General features: G+C 40.2%; 1 protein-coding gene across 2 annotated transcripts; it reads right to left on the bottom strand.

Annotated features, from left to right (window-relative positions):
• Window positions 1–223: 223 nt before the first annotated feature.
• Window positions 224–14,971, bottom strand: apbb1 (amyloid beta (A4) precursor protein-binding, family B, member 1 (Fe65)). 2 transcript variants are annotated; one of them, XM_008424876.2, is made up of 15 exons: window positions 14,712–14,971; window positions 12,036–12,682; window positions 10,540–10,745; window positions 10,397–10,456; window positions 8,830–8,909; window positions 8,675–8,741; window positions 8,024–8,170; window positions 7,506–7,633; window positions 6,001–6,006; window positions 5,774–5,888; window positions 5,602–5,686; window positions 5,442–5,522; window positions 5,241–5,356; window positions 4,168–4,344; window positions 224–3,270 (listed from the first exon to the last, which is right to left on the bottom strand). In XM_008424876.2, the coding sequence occupies exons 1-15, from the start codon at window positions 14,954–14,956 to the stop codon at window positions 3,115–3,117; spliced, it is 2,316 nt and encodes a 771-aa protein (XP_008423098.1). In that variant the 5' UTR covers window positions 14,957–14,971; the 3' UTR covers window positions 224–3,114. The 2 variants fall into 2 exon arrangements, with proteins under 2 accessions (XP_008423098.1, XP_008423099.1); XM_008424877.2 differs by lacking the exon at window positions 6,001–6,006.
• Window positions 14,972–15,059: the final 88 nt, after the last annotated feature.

Raw genomic sequence — 15,059 nt, forward strand, 5'->3', positions numbered from 1 at the left:
GCGCATCAGAAAGAGCTGGAGCTTCTTAAAGAGACGGAGGCCCAATTTCAAGGCGTTAAATTGCCAAGTGAAATCTTATTTGATAAATAGCATTTTTATAACTGAAGGTAACAATTACCTGACTCTACCATAAAATGACACAATGTCACTGGACAATATATAGTACTGCCCCTTTAAACTCCATGGTGTACATTAACATGAAAAAAACACACAAAGGAAAACATTGATGATATGTCCACATTTATTGTGCAGTGACTTTTATATACATCCATTTTTTTTACACCTAATTTACATGACCAGTAATAAATTAATCTATTTTCTTTTAATCATCAGACTGGACACAGCAATCTTCAGAGGAGAAAACCACAAAAACTCCATGTGACATGTGAGTGACCAGGCAGTTATATGAGTGAACGCAGAGTCGACTTCTGTAGTGTTTTATCTCATGTCGTAATGAAGTTGGAAAGAGTTTTGGGAGCCATGACAGACACAGCGTTGCTTTCACAACCAGGTATTATGAAAAGATCAGTCACAGGAATCACTGCAGCAAACCTCTCTGAACGTGAATGTATTTGTATCTGTTAGATATGCTTAAATGTTTAGTGTTTGTATGTTTAACGGAATGACAATTCCTTTTGGCACTGTGTTTCCTGATTTACCTGACAAAACTTTGTTCAGTTAGAGGAATTTCAGTGCTTACAGCTGATGAGCACCAAGGGCCTAAAGTGCCACAATCTAACAAATATCTCAGTATGTATAGAAGTCTGTCAGTTCACTACTAAAAACACAACTAAATGTTACATTAACAATTACATTTATTTAAAAAATTTATTTCAGTACTTAATATTTCCTGTGCTTCAGCCTGTTATGAAACAGTTTTAAAAGCATACATATTCATATTAGCACTAATTTACCAAAAAAATCCTTTAGCCATCAGAAAATGTTTTTCAGAAAGTCAAGAGCCAGACCAGACCAAATGTTTTTGCTACCAGTAAAGTCAGTACAGTAGTTACTCTTCTTCAGTGTCTGAGCCAAATGAAAGAGYGCATCTGATAGCAGCTGTCTGCATATTTTCACTTCCAGTAGGAGCCTGACGTGACTTCTGAGAGCCAAACATGTAAGAAAGGTGTGAAGGAATGTCCTAGTAATGACTAAGTACCGGGATACAGTTACTGCATATCTCCTCACTTTAGGGGGGCTGCAGCCTCATGCATCCGTCTTCCCATGTCTTATGTTTGTTTTTGTTGTTTTGGACAGGCTGTACAGAAATGTTAATTTTCCCCTTGAAAAACTAATAAAAAGTATTCTTATTCTTCATGATCTCACATTCTAGGAGGTTCTGGAGACTTTGCTCTCGTCTGGGGTGACCATTGTGTCCTGCATTGTTGCCCACGTTTGGCTTTCAGATTTGTTCCCAGTGTCCCAGAGTTTGCTTGTATTTTTCACGATTTAGATTTTGTTAATCTCAGAAATAATAAAAAGCTAAAAATAGTCCAAAATGTTGTAAAAATGAAGATATATGCCCTTAAACTGTCATTAAGGCTCATTGGATAGAAAGCACATATTATATTGATTATCCTGCACAGCATATGACATGCAGATCAATTATTTTGCTTCATTAACTAATTTTGGCTGACAGATTAGATAAATTTATGATGCTCTGGGATTATAAAAAATAAAGATTTAAATCATTTTAAATACTCCCACTGTTATGTCCTATAAAGTACTAAAACAATTACAATTTTAAGAGTAATTTAACTTATTTGACATTTATAGAAACTGTGGCATTTTTGGCCCTCAATAATTAGGAGGGCAATTTTTTAAGTGTCAAAATTTGCGGCTTAAACTCCAAAACACCAAAATGCTGTTTGTTCTTTCTCATCTGGGTGAATCAGAGTTAAAGCTGATTCATGTAACTCTCTGAAACGTCTTACACACAGCATCTTTGACATTAGAGATGAGCTTTACTATTGTGCTACATACAGTACTGACCACTTACGACGGACACAAAGGTAAAATACAACTCGGCTAGTAGTGTGAGTCTTTATAAAAACTAAATCTAACGAGTTAATGTAGAAATTGTGTTTGGTGTTTACACTTTAGTGTGTGTGGGGAAAAAAAAGAATAATAATAAAACAATAACCAGAAAGACCGGGGGCCACACACACACACACACACACACACACACACACACACACAAACAAACAGAAAATAAAACAAAAATTCTCATTTACACAAGAGGCTTAACTCCCTAAGCTAGCTTAAAGATAAACACTGACGCTAACTAGAGTGACATGCCTAAGGAACACAAAAATCACATCAGCTCTAACTTCCTCATTTCCCCCAATACAGAAACACACACACACAAAAAATATATATATATTTATAGGTTACACTGATGGCTCTTGAGCACTACCCTGCTGCAGACAGCAGTCATCTACGCTATCAAAACATGCAGCTCGTGGTGAGAGTATACAGTACGATTCAGTCGCTTTTTGTTGGTGGTAAACAGTTGTGAAGAAAACCCAGAGTTTGTATCTTTATTACTATTATCGTCAGGAGAGAATGATTTTTATCATGGCTCTGTTTGTTCCATTTAAGCCTCTCACACTCGATCGATGAAGACCCGCTCGTTACTAAAAAAAAAATAAAAAAATCACGCCATACGGAAACATCTGGTTATTGCACGCTAGCGCTGACATTGCGAATGTTCATGCAGAATGACAAGAGAACGCACTACGATCCAGTCAGTGGAGGAGGTCACTGGAAGACTAAATTACATCATCTGAGAGACGTACGACTACGGGGGGGTTATGATGCCCTAAGATGGTACGGAAAGTTCTGCGGTTGATGACTGGCGAAGCGTTTCGCTGGGAATTCTTGTGTCGGCGGGTAAAAATATTACATCCGTGTCAAACATTCAACGATTCAGTTAAAAAAACACAAAGAAGATGTTTGATGTGAGGGGTTTGTGTGAAGATCTACCTCACTCTACAGACTGCACACGAGAGACGGCGGTAAGGTGGAGTAAAGGGGACAGCTGGGGGGTGAGGAGGGGTGCTGCTGTAATTGGACGTTGGCGTTTTCCGGACAGTAGAAGGTCCTCTCGCCGGCTTATGGGGACTGAGAACCTGACCTGTAGCTCTTAAAGGTGCCCAGCAGACTCTGAACACCTTTCTTAACCCGGCGGGCCACGGAGTCAGCGGGAGGGGTGGGCAGGCAGGAGGCCAGGCTGGGGGGGCGGACATCCAAACACTTCTGGTAACGAAGCTGAAAAGCAAACAAAAAAATATTCCAGAGGGTTAGTGGTGTTAAACAGGGGTGATTTCTTACCTGATAGTACGGTAGACTCAGTTCGATTGGGGAGCAAAGTTGCTATATTTCAGCTGGTGCAGTTTGCTTTCACACTGCAATGTGTCAAATAAACCAAACACTATAAAAAATCTATTCCTCCTGTCGCCTGCGGTGGCGCTGCACCAACAACTACTGAAGGAAATGATACAAAAACCTCTGAAGAAGACACTGAGCACAACTTCCTTCTTCACCAAATGTAAACAAAAACAAAGTGGTGTCACATTTTAGCGGTTGTAGGATTACTTTTTTGTCTTTGGCTAAAGGCCATGAGYTATTTCTATGTAGCACTAGACTAGCTTGTTTGTTTGTTTTGGCTCCATTTATCCAGGATGCCTTGCGCTATAGTCTGCTTCCTGCTTTTAGACCAGCTTACGGTCCTCTTGGCGTTCACATATGCATTCAAATCGCACCAGAGTTCACTTGACCCAAACAGAGACCTAGATTTTTAGGCGCATCAGAGTTCGATTATGCATTCACACCTCCTAAAAGCGAACCAGGCCACAACTAGAGCTCGACTAAAGAGGGCTATAAAACTAATTTTAGCAATGAACATTCAATGCATCAGCCTTGCTGCAATATGGAGGTGTGCACTCTTCTCAAAACTTACATAGTAAGTTTCAGCTATTCTTTTATTCTTTCAAGGCCCAAAAAGCCACAGAAAGTAGAACTTGTCCTTTCCTACAGACTCTGTTTTGCGTGACCAGTTTATTGACTAAAACTAAACTCTGCATGTGCAATTCAATCCCATCCAATTTTTATGAACCGTTCCATCTGTAAGACGTTTGTCATGGCATTCCTTTTTCTGAGCCTCACCATGCAAGCAGCCTGAACTGCCTCGCTCAGACTGGCAGCGTTGGGCTCACACCAGAACATGTGGCAGGTGAACTCCTGCGGGCCTTCGGCCATGATGAAAGCAAAGGTGTGGACGTCCTTCCCCACGCCCATGAACGACAGGAAGCGCACCCTGCACTCCGACAGGACCTCGTCATCCTGGACGGGAGAGGCATCAGCAGGATGAAATCATTTACAATCATATCACCACAAATTAAATGGTGGTTAATACAAGACGTCTACTGACCACAATTAGGCCCGTCGAGATGAGATATTCTGCTGGATGATAAGTCATTCCAGGTTTTATTGAGATAAATGATAATATTGTTTTCAAGTTTTTGATGATAGGATAATAATGCAAATTTGTCCTCTCAAGACTAATGAACAAAGAAGACTTTACATTGGAAGATATTTTAAATATCCAAAATAAAATATGACAACCAAAAACAATAAACAAAACTGAAATAAAAACCATTTATAACAAAAACCATAAATAAATGATTATGTTTCTGTACACAAAACTGCCATTCAGAACATAATAATCAGACAGGAAGTTGTGGAGCTCATTTTAATTTATCATGCAATTTGTTATTTATTGTGACAGGCTTAAATACAAATTAATGTTTTTATTGGGAAAGCAATTAAATGTGAGCCTTAAATTAAACTCTACACTTTTAAATTTCACAGCCAGGTAAAAAAAAAAAAAAAAAAAAAGAAGTTAATTTTGAAACATACAGCAGACAAATATATCAATAAATAAAATCTGCCGTGGTATTAAGCAATTTATCAGACGATAAATTAAAATGAGCTCTAATACAGAGTTGGTTTCTGTTATTGTTTTTATTCTGGATTTTTAAAGTATCTTCCAGTTGCAGCATTAAGAGCATTTCTTACAAATTAAAAGTTTAACTTGCAGTATTATGTCAATATCAATATATTACTTGAAAATGATTTCAAGACAACAACATTATTTATCTCAACAATTACTGGGACAATTTATCATCCAGTAAAACATGTTACAGTGACAGGTCTGGTTGCCATGGTGAAGTTTGTACCTGTTTTGAAAGTATAGTGAGGGTGGCTGGAGCCACGTTGACAGAAACAGGAGTCCAGTCATTTTTATCCCTGCCAGCCATTGCAAACTCCAAAGCTTCATTCAGTATCTCCATTCCTGTCAGAAACACACAAAGAAATATTAAGTCAAATTCAATAAAAATTGTATTAATAATGGGGATGAAATCTTTGACTTTGCTCACCGACTGGTCTGGCCACTGGTATACAACCAAGGTAATAAACATGGAAGCGCTGGAAGAGCTCGTTTTTTGGAGCAGGAAACTCTGTAGAAGCAGAAAATATTTTTAATACGCGACTGTCGGCTTTAATAAAACAGAAAATGCTGAAATGCTTCCATTTTACCTTCAACAGGGATGCCAAACGGTTTACTTGGGTCAGAGTCGAGTCTGCTCACGCCTGGCTTGTTTGCCTTTCTTTCCATCATGATCTAAGGAGAAATAGTAACACTCCATATTACTTTCAGGGGGGAAAAAAAGCCTGAATACATTAGAATGAAATTGGAGTAAAAGCCGACCTTTGAGCACATCTCGTGCAGGCTGGTGGCGATGTTCTTGGCGGGCGAGTCGCAGCGGAAAACGTGACACTTCAGCACCTGGGTAAGGTTGTCCCGAGCAACATAAGCAAAATCCCTGCAGGGGAAAACCAAAAGCATTTTTTTCTCCCGGTTTTTAGCTTTACTTTTATTAATGTAAAACATGCAGAATCACATACATTTTCCAAAGAGTAACTGTTAAAATATACCTTTCCCTGTTAATGATGGATAGAGTAGCATGAAAGAAAAAAAACAACACAGCTGTTAGAATCCAGATGGCAGAAAGGATTAGTGGGATATTTCAGCTGCAGTTATAGGAAATATCCAGCAGAGGGCAGCAGAAGCCACATATACAGAGTTCCTTGATTTTAATGAATAGCAAAATGGAGACAAACCAACATAACAGAATCCACCAATCAGGAAGTTCACCTGCACTTCAACTGAGTATGTTTAATTTTATATTAATATACATATCCAATATTAATACTTATTAGCCCGTTGTTGCCAGGGTTTTTTTAGCCTAGTTTTTTAAAATAATTGTTCATAATTGTACTGCATATTTTAATATTATATAGTTTATAATAATAATTAATATACCGTATTTTCCGCACTATAAGGAGCACCGTATTATAAGGCGCACCCTCAATGAATGGCCTATTTTAAAACTTTTTTCATATTCAAGGCATTATAAGGCGCATAGAAAAGATGCTTCAGTTTGGGTTGCCGATTTGTTATCTACTCTATTATTACACATCCACATTTGTAAAGAAGTAGTCCCCGAGTACTTTATATATTAGACTGCCCAGTCGTTGTTTCACTCACGGTGTTGGTGTTGCGATATTGTGCCCAACAGTTTTCTGGGTAACACAGACCAACTGATACGCTGTCGCCGCAGTCTCTGTCTCTCTTCCTCCCCTTCCCCTTTGACATAAAGAATGTCAACAAAACAGTCCCGACTCCGGTTGGCGAAGAGAGTCTTCTGCGACTTGGCCGGGGCGTGGGCGGACGATGGTCACCCTTCTCCGTTCGCGCACAGCATGTTGGTGGAGAACGTGATGCTAAATGACCTGCAGACGACCTGATTATCAGGTCCGTAGGTAGATAGGTCAGTCAAACTTTCTTAACATTCCAGCGTTCTGACAACTATCCCAGCATGCACCGCGTGCTTCTTCTATGGGCAAAAATGAAGTCGGCGGCTGCTTACCGTAGTTGCTAGTCTTGTTGTGGCTCAATATTGGTCCTTATGTAAGGCCCACTGGATTATAAGGCGCACTGTCGGCTTTTGAGGAAATTGAAGGTTTTTAGGTGCACCTTATAGCGCGGAAAATACGGTAATTTAAAATTTTTTATATTTTTAAAGTACAAAAATCCAGAGTTCTCCCCGGTGGATTATCAGCCTGGTGGGCCACCAGGCTTTAGTTGCACCCCAACCAGGCTAAGAATTGTTCATTCATTTATTTTTTTTGTAAGACTTTATAGTTGGTGTTAATAATTTCTTCCAATAACACATAATTATTCCCTGGAGACATTTTAAAATTTTTCGACAACTTTGAACATTTTTTAACTCAAAATCACGTCGGGCCGACTGGCCTCGCCATCCTACCGTTAGCAGGTTTTCTGGGGGAAATCCTGAATCCATTAAATACGACATCAGAAACGAAAATATGACATATCAGAGCGGTAACTACACGCCCGTCGTATTGCCAGGTCTGACCTTCCATTGTCTCTGCCAACGCCCCACACACGGATGCTTCCGATTGGCTGAGAGTGAAGCAGAGTCTGGCCCAGAGGGTCAATCAGGTTCATGGTGTCGTTCTCCAGTACCATCAGCATGTCCTTACCCTGCAGGGGGCGCACACGCTCAGCATGAGGAACAACACGCAACATTTGAATTTTTTCCATTACAGAACGTATATAGTAATTCAACTTGTAATGTTGGTGATTATGGTCTACAGATAATGAAAACCACAAATTAAGTCCTAGAAAATCAGCAACTTGTATATTAAAAAAAAAAATACTCAGAAAGTTGAGTGGAAGGAAAAAGTGCGGAAGCAATAAGGATAACTTCAGACTTAACAGAATTGTTAAGCAAAGTCCATTCAAGAATTTGTGGGAGCTTCACAGGAAGAGGCTGGACTCAGCGCATGAATCCTCAGCATTTTCAAGGATTATAAGTTCTCGTGCGGTTTGTGTGTTGCTGTGGCGACAGAGGAGTAGGGTGACGACTCTCACCTCCCCCCAGATCCCGGCGGTGTCGTGGAGGTTGTGTTTGTGATAGGAGAGCTGCCGGATGCAGTTGTTGACGGCCACACTGCTCTTTCCGGGCGCTAGGTCCTCCTCAGACATCTCCACCCAGCCCAGAGAGCGCACGGCGAAACACTGACAGCGACAGAGACCACATGATGAGCTCATACGCTCTGATACCTGGGATTCTTAAATTCAGTTTCTGTTTAAAGACTGCTCACCTCTACATGTTTATTCAGCTTTAAATGTCAGCTAAGAACTCGTCTCTTTACTCTAGTCTATGACTGATTTCTGTCATTTGAAAGCCTAACTATGCTTTATTTACTTTTGTTACTGTTCTTTTTTTTTTTTTTTTACTATTTCGTGATTATGTATTTTAACAATGACTCAACTGATGTTTTAAAATGTGCCATAAAACCCCCCAAAAACCTGATATGGACATTTTTTTCTCTTGCTCATAATCACGGTTTTGATTTTTTTAGGCCCCAGATTAAAGAGTTGGCAGGAAAAGTTAAAAAAATAAAATAATCCCTTTCAGGCCAGAATAACTTCTGTTCCTTTTTTATGCATCTACAAAGGAGCAAAGCATCTGCCACATTCGTCCTAAGAGTTTTTCCATCAATCTGATAGCTTATTCACCTTGGTCTCTAGATCTGTGCACTGTGGAGCGATCTTTTCCTCCTCCTCTAACTGGGAGCAGTTGTAGCTGCAAAAACAAAAGAATCAAGAATAAATTTAAAAGAAGGTTAAGAATGGCAGCATTTAGACAGTAAATATAAAATCTTGCTGCTTACTTTAAGTTGATAGATGCATAGCGTAGAGTTGCTCCTTCAAACTCTTTCAGACTCTGGTCAGATGCAGCTTCTCCCTCCTCCTGAAGACAAACATGGCCGTTTATGTTAGTAAGTTTTGCTAAGAGCATAAATGACGATGAAAACTCGACACACTACAGCTCACAGAGGAGGATTAGGAGCACAGAAAAAAAGAAGAGAAGAATGACTTTTTCTCAGAATTCTGATTTTAATCTTCTGAGATCCAGTCAGCATTATGCGACAGCACATACTTCAGGTAGAAGGAAAGAAAAGGAGAAGTGTATTTCTGACAAAAACTCAGAAATTTTGCTAGAACTCTCCAAAATGTTCTAGAAAGAAAAAAAAGGAACATTTCTCAGTTTCAACGGTAACATTTAAGCTAGAAAGACATTAATGTTTTTTGGGGGAAAAAACCCCAAAACATTTTCAACTTTTGAATCCGAGATCAATCTCAAAATTTTAACTATGTAGGAAATGTTCAACTTCAACTTTTCAAAGTGAGAAAAGATATTTTGGTGGAAATGTACTTTTTTTCCCCCCCAACAATGTGTTAAAGCCGGAATTCTTTTTTTCTTTTTTTTTCAGTGAGCCTAATCCTCTTCCTTACAATTTTATAGGAAGACCATAAGAGGCAGATAGTGACGCAGTTAAATGGCATCGTTTCCAACCAATAGCCTTTCACTAGCTSCAGTATCTGCATGGACAATGCCAGAACACTATTGAATTAAATGCCATTTACAGGCAGTGAGGTGGAACATGAAATAACATAAAGTATCTATCAATCCCTCCAGGAAGTTCAAATCACAACTATTAACTCGAATTCACTCATCATTTGCAAACTTTGTACAAACTTCTAACTTTCAAACACCATCACAACTTTTTTCCCAAATCTGACCATTCGCATGAACGTTTTTCATATTCGCTTCTTTTCCGACCAATCGCTGCAATTCGACCGAATTTTGACCAATCTTGAGCCTCCTTCCAGTTTAAGTTCGTGTTTCATGACGTCTCCTGGAAACCAGCTAGCTTTAGCCAAAAGGCAAGCAAACCATGTGAGTGGGGTAAAGCTGCAACATTCAGATAATGTTAGCTAAATAGTGAATCCACGCCAGTTTATCACGTTAAGCTTGTTGACAAGAATACTAATGTTGTTGTTACATACTGTACATCCCTTACTATGCCAGGAATAAGCTCAGTCATCCTCAACTCTGGACAGAAATTGTTACTTTTCACATATTTAAAAGGAATCTTTATTCTCGCAATGCAACGAGCAAAGAATCAGAGAGGAAACCAGGTTTTGACAGAAATGAAGTTTAAAAAAATAAATACATAAAAAATTGCAACTTTGATTGCAACTCTTTGAAAAAAGGTGCCACAAAATGAGTCATTTTAGTCATCGGCAATCCCAAAAAATATTGCAACATCCTRGAGGGACTGAACTCCACATCTGCTCCCACAGCAATGAAAAAGTGAAAAAATGAAAACACATAAGATGCTGTTTCTCCAGGAAATAAAGCAGTTAAGAGTAGTGGGTGTGACATTATCTAACCTTCCACAGTTCCCCTTCATCACCTCCATCATCTGTGCTGGAAAGCTGAGCCCAGGTTTCCTAGAGAACAGAGTTTTTCTATGAAATGTCTGATTCCGTTTCTGAGCCACCTGTTGCTAAGCCAGGCGTTCAGCTGCCCTCACCTCCGGCTCCTCGCAGGGCGTGGTCTCCAGAGACATGGTGGAGGACATCATGGAGTCGCCGACCTTCCCCAGAGGTGACGGAGGCTCCCACTGGGTGGTACCTGTGGGAATATGCCAGTAATACGTGCCTGACGTGTCACGCACCCTCATCCACCCAGAAGGCAGGTCTGTGTCCGTCTCAAACGCGCTGGAGTCCCAGAAAGATTCTACGGTTAAAAAAATACAAATATAAATATGTATACAAAAAAAGAGGGGGTGAAAAATGCTCAGAATCAACAGGAAAATATTAAAATCTTTTAACAAATTTTTGAATAAATGTGACAAGAAAAATAACAAAAAACTTTTGGATGAACCAGTAAGGAAGAAGAGTCCAATCCAATGAGCCGTTTATGATGTAGATCTACATTTATAAAGATTTCTTCACATTAAGTGCAAAATGCAAATATTTTTTGCATTTTACATGATGGGGGTCATCACCACCATCACTGTGGGGTCATGACATCATTTTCTGGTCAGTACTGAGCCATGTTCTCTGTGTGGCGTTCACTCAGAATAACGTCACGTAGGAAGAAAGCCCGCCCTCTGTCACTGCTGGTGTGTTCAACAGATTCGGGCTACGTTCACAAAGCAGGACAACGCAACCAAATCTGAGGGTTTTTTTCTTTTGCCCATATGCAAAATATATACGAGTTATTCACTGCAGTCTGAATGGCTCAGTTCTGATCTTTTCACCCCCCCAAAAAAATTAAAAATCTGAATTGAGCTTCTTCCATACATTTCATATGTGGTACTAAATTGCAGACAAATCCAATGGTTTTCTGTGTTTTATCAGTCTTTCATCTCATTAATGTGACGTGTGTTGGAATTCTTTATCGGAAAAATCCAGATGCAGGAAATCTGGCTGTAAATAATTATTCTGAACTTCTTATAGAAGCCAGTGTCAGTGAACCATTTCACAGTCCCACCACTCAGCATAGCACCAACTACACATCCATCTTCTCTACAGAAGTTACAATAAATGCACCACAAAAGGAGCTGCTATCAGCTGTCTTGTGATTTTGTGACGATACTGTATGCTCGTTTGAAATCGATCCACTATTGCTTCTGTGAACGTTGCACTGATGTGAGATGGCTCTGGGATGTTCTGTTTCTGTACATGTGGCTCACCAAGAATTTGAAAAACCATTCATAGGCAAGTCTGATTGCAGTTGGGTTCAGTTAGTAGCACGATAAGAGAAAAAACCCCAAACAAAAACAAATCAGATTTCAGCAAAAGCAAAAAAAAAAGAAAGACCTGCTATGTGAACATAGCCTTGCTGTTCCTTGCAGAAATGCTTTGTGACACCAACACATACAGATGTTATCAGATGCTTCTGTTTGGATTTATCTGTGTTTTACACTCTTTAAGGGAAGAAGAAAAGCTACAGAGTGAGGCAAACACTAATATAGATATTAGCAGAGAGTAAAATACACGACTCATCAATGCTTCAGATTACCTCTGTTCCCATTTGGGGAATTGTCAGAGTTGTCCTGAGACAGCGAAGGCCAGCTGGGGTCTTCGTCACTCGGGGTGCCGTTCATGTTGGAGAAGAGGAGGCAGGCGTTTCTCCCCACGCCCCCTTCCCTGTGAGACTCAACGTTACTCCGCTCTGCGGGTTTCTCTCCTCCTCCGCCGTCATCGGAAGCCTCCTCCTGCGCCTCCTCCTGAGCCTCGCAGTTGTTGTCTTTCTCCTTGTCATCCTCCTCCCGCTCCTTCTCCTTCTCCTCTTCAGACCCCAGCGTGTGGATGAGCAGCGGTTCGTTGAGGATGTTCTTGGACTCCTCCTGGCTCAGGCCAGGCGTCATGGCTGCTTTGGGGGACTTGGTCTGCTCCTCGTTTTCCTGCTGCTCTTCCTGAGTGGTGTTCTGCAGAGGGAAGTCGTCCTTGTTGCCATTCTGGTTGATGTTGCAGTTGTGGTCCTGATCCTGCTGGTTCTCTGTGACTTTGCGCAGCTGGTTCTGGCCCTCTTTGACCCGCTTGGCATTGTTGCAGTGGCTGCCTTCGTTCAGCTTGTTCTTCAGCTCTTCGTCCTGCTTTTGTTTGTTTACGACGTATGAGCCGTCGTCGTCGTGACCGCCCATGGTGGCTTCCCTTCCAAATGGTCTGCGGGGAAACGACGCAGAGATTTCATTTACTGACAATCAAATCTGCAGGGAATTGATGGTGGCGCGCAGCAACTGCAAAATAAAAGCAGCCATGYCTTCAGAATTAGGTTTTTTTTTTAATTTTATATATGCTAAAACATTGTAAAGCAAATGAGATGTATATACAGCTCTGGAGAAAATGAAGAGCTCACTGCACTGAGCCCCATTGAGAACCTGTTATTCCCCCAAATATTGACTTTTGAACTCTTCCTGAGTTTAAACATTAGTTTTGTTGTTTCTAAATGAATATGAACTTGTTTTCTTTGCAATATTTGAGGTCTGAAAGCACTAYGTCTTTTTCATGATTTTGACCTTTTCTCATTTTTTGCAAATAAATACATTTTTGCTTGAGATTTTGGAGACATGGTGTCAGTAGCTCATAGAATAAAAAAACAATGTTCATTTTACTCTTTACACAGATCAATAAAAAGAAAAATCAGAGAAACTGATCATTTTGTGGTGGTCTCTTAATTTTTTCCAGAGCTGTATATAGCCTATATTTGTGCACTTATACTAACCATAACTAGATAATGAGAATCTCTTGGATTAAGAAAAGGTTTTAGCTACAGTTTTCCCTCCACGCCGCTGGTTTTTTTATTTTTAAGCCGTTATGAGGCACGGTGGCGAAAGCTTACAAGTTGCTCAACAGGTGACTAAAGAGTGAATTGGTTTGTTGATGCCACCCACCTTTCTTAGCCATAAAAGACTGAGGAGCTATAGCCTTTCCTTTGCCTACATCCCCCAGAATACTGTGCGGTTCTGGATTGGAGTTCAGTGAAATTATTGAACACTATCAGACATTATCTATTGGTATTGATCATGTGTCTATCACCATATATATTATTATTGATTTATTGCCCAGCCCTATGTTAGCTATGCTTATTGTTGAAGACTGCAAAAACTGCAATAAATTATTTTATTTCTGGCACATGAATAAATTCTTAATATCTTTGCAGCACTTAAATCTTGCACTGAACAGCAATTTTTCTTATTCACTGTATTTATTTATGTGTGCAGTTTACAGATCTATGGGCATAGACTGTGGCATACATATAAGAGATCTAATATCAAATCTACAGAGAGCTTGTTTATGAAGCTGTTTTCTTATTCAGAGATGAACGTTAAGGCTGTAAAGCTGCTGGTAATTGATGCAATAACGACTACAGATACACAGAAGGTTTGTGCTCCTTGATCTGTGTACCATCACAGTTTCTCACACAGCTAAACCCGCCCACATCAGGGACAGAGTAAAAACAAAACGGATACAAGCAGAGTCTATTTGGTTTAGGTCATCTGACTGGTACCACACAATGGAGAAAATAAGTAAACTGAGGGCCAAACATCAAGAGACAACAAAAGGACGGTCTGTTATCTATCAAATATATGCTTTACAAACTAATTCATTTGAACACTGCTAACACCCAACTTATTAAAGTGTACTCGGAAAACAGGCCTTACGGTCTACATCCGTCCTAATAAAGGATATTCTATCCTTTATATAACCGTGTTGTGATTAAGTACGAACCCTGTCACAGACACTGTTAGAATAGTAAAACTGGGAGCATCTCAATTTTTGCTTTGAAGTCTGTGTCTCGTTGGTATATTAGGGGTTGGCGTTGACTGTGCTTACTTTCACTGCTGGCGTAGCTAGTCAAATCACAAACGTACTTCAGCAGTCTCACCTTCCATTTGCCAACACGACCCCTTATGGAAGATAATACGACCGAAATGGTCATTGACAATCCATGAACATAATTTTACATTCAATCTTTATGCCCCGAATGCTATATTTAGAATATATTCATGCTACTCCGATGGAAGCAACTCAGCTAGAAGTAACGGGCATCATCCGCCATCATTGCCGTTTTCTTTGCTAGGCTAATGCTAGCTTCCCATTTAGCTAGCTGGCTAACGTTTGCAGAAATACTCTATTAAATGGCTGCTGCTGGATTCATTTATCAAACCCGGTTTTAAGAATGTCAACTTACCGACTCCACCAAACCCTCCAGCTATCGCAATGTGGAAAACTGTGCGAGTTAACTACATATTTCCATCGGTCGTGATGGCTCGCTCGGATTCTGGGTGTTTTCAGCCTGTGGGCACGGCAAGTGATGGAGGACGAACCTGCGTCACGGATAATCGTCACGGCCCGAGCCCACTGCCGCCCCTCGGTTCCCAGAGAGGAGGGGACGTTAGGGACAAGGCGACGCTGCTGTACGCTGCTTTTGGACATGACATCCGCTGAATCTGTTCTCAGTGCGATAAAGCCGTCATGGATAGATTTCCAGGAAAACATGAACATTGGACACATAGGGAGAAATATAAATTTTGTCAGA

This window comes from Poecilia reticulata, linkage group LG13 (genome assembly GCF_000633615.1).
Source record: "Poecilia reticulata strain Guanapo linkage group LG13, Guppy_female_1.0+MT, whole genome shotgun sequence".
NCBI lineage: Eukaryota > Metazoa > Chordata > Actinopteri > Cyprinodontiformes > Poeciliidae > Poecilia > Poecilia reticulata.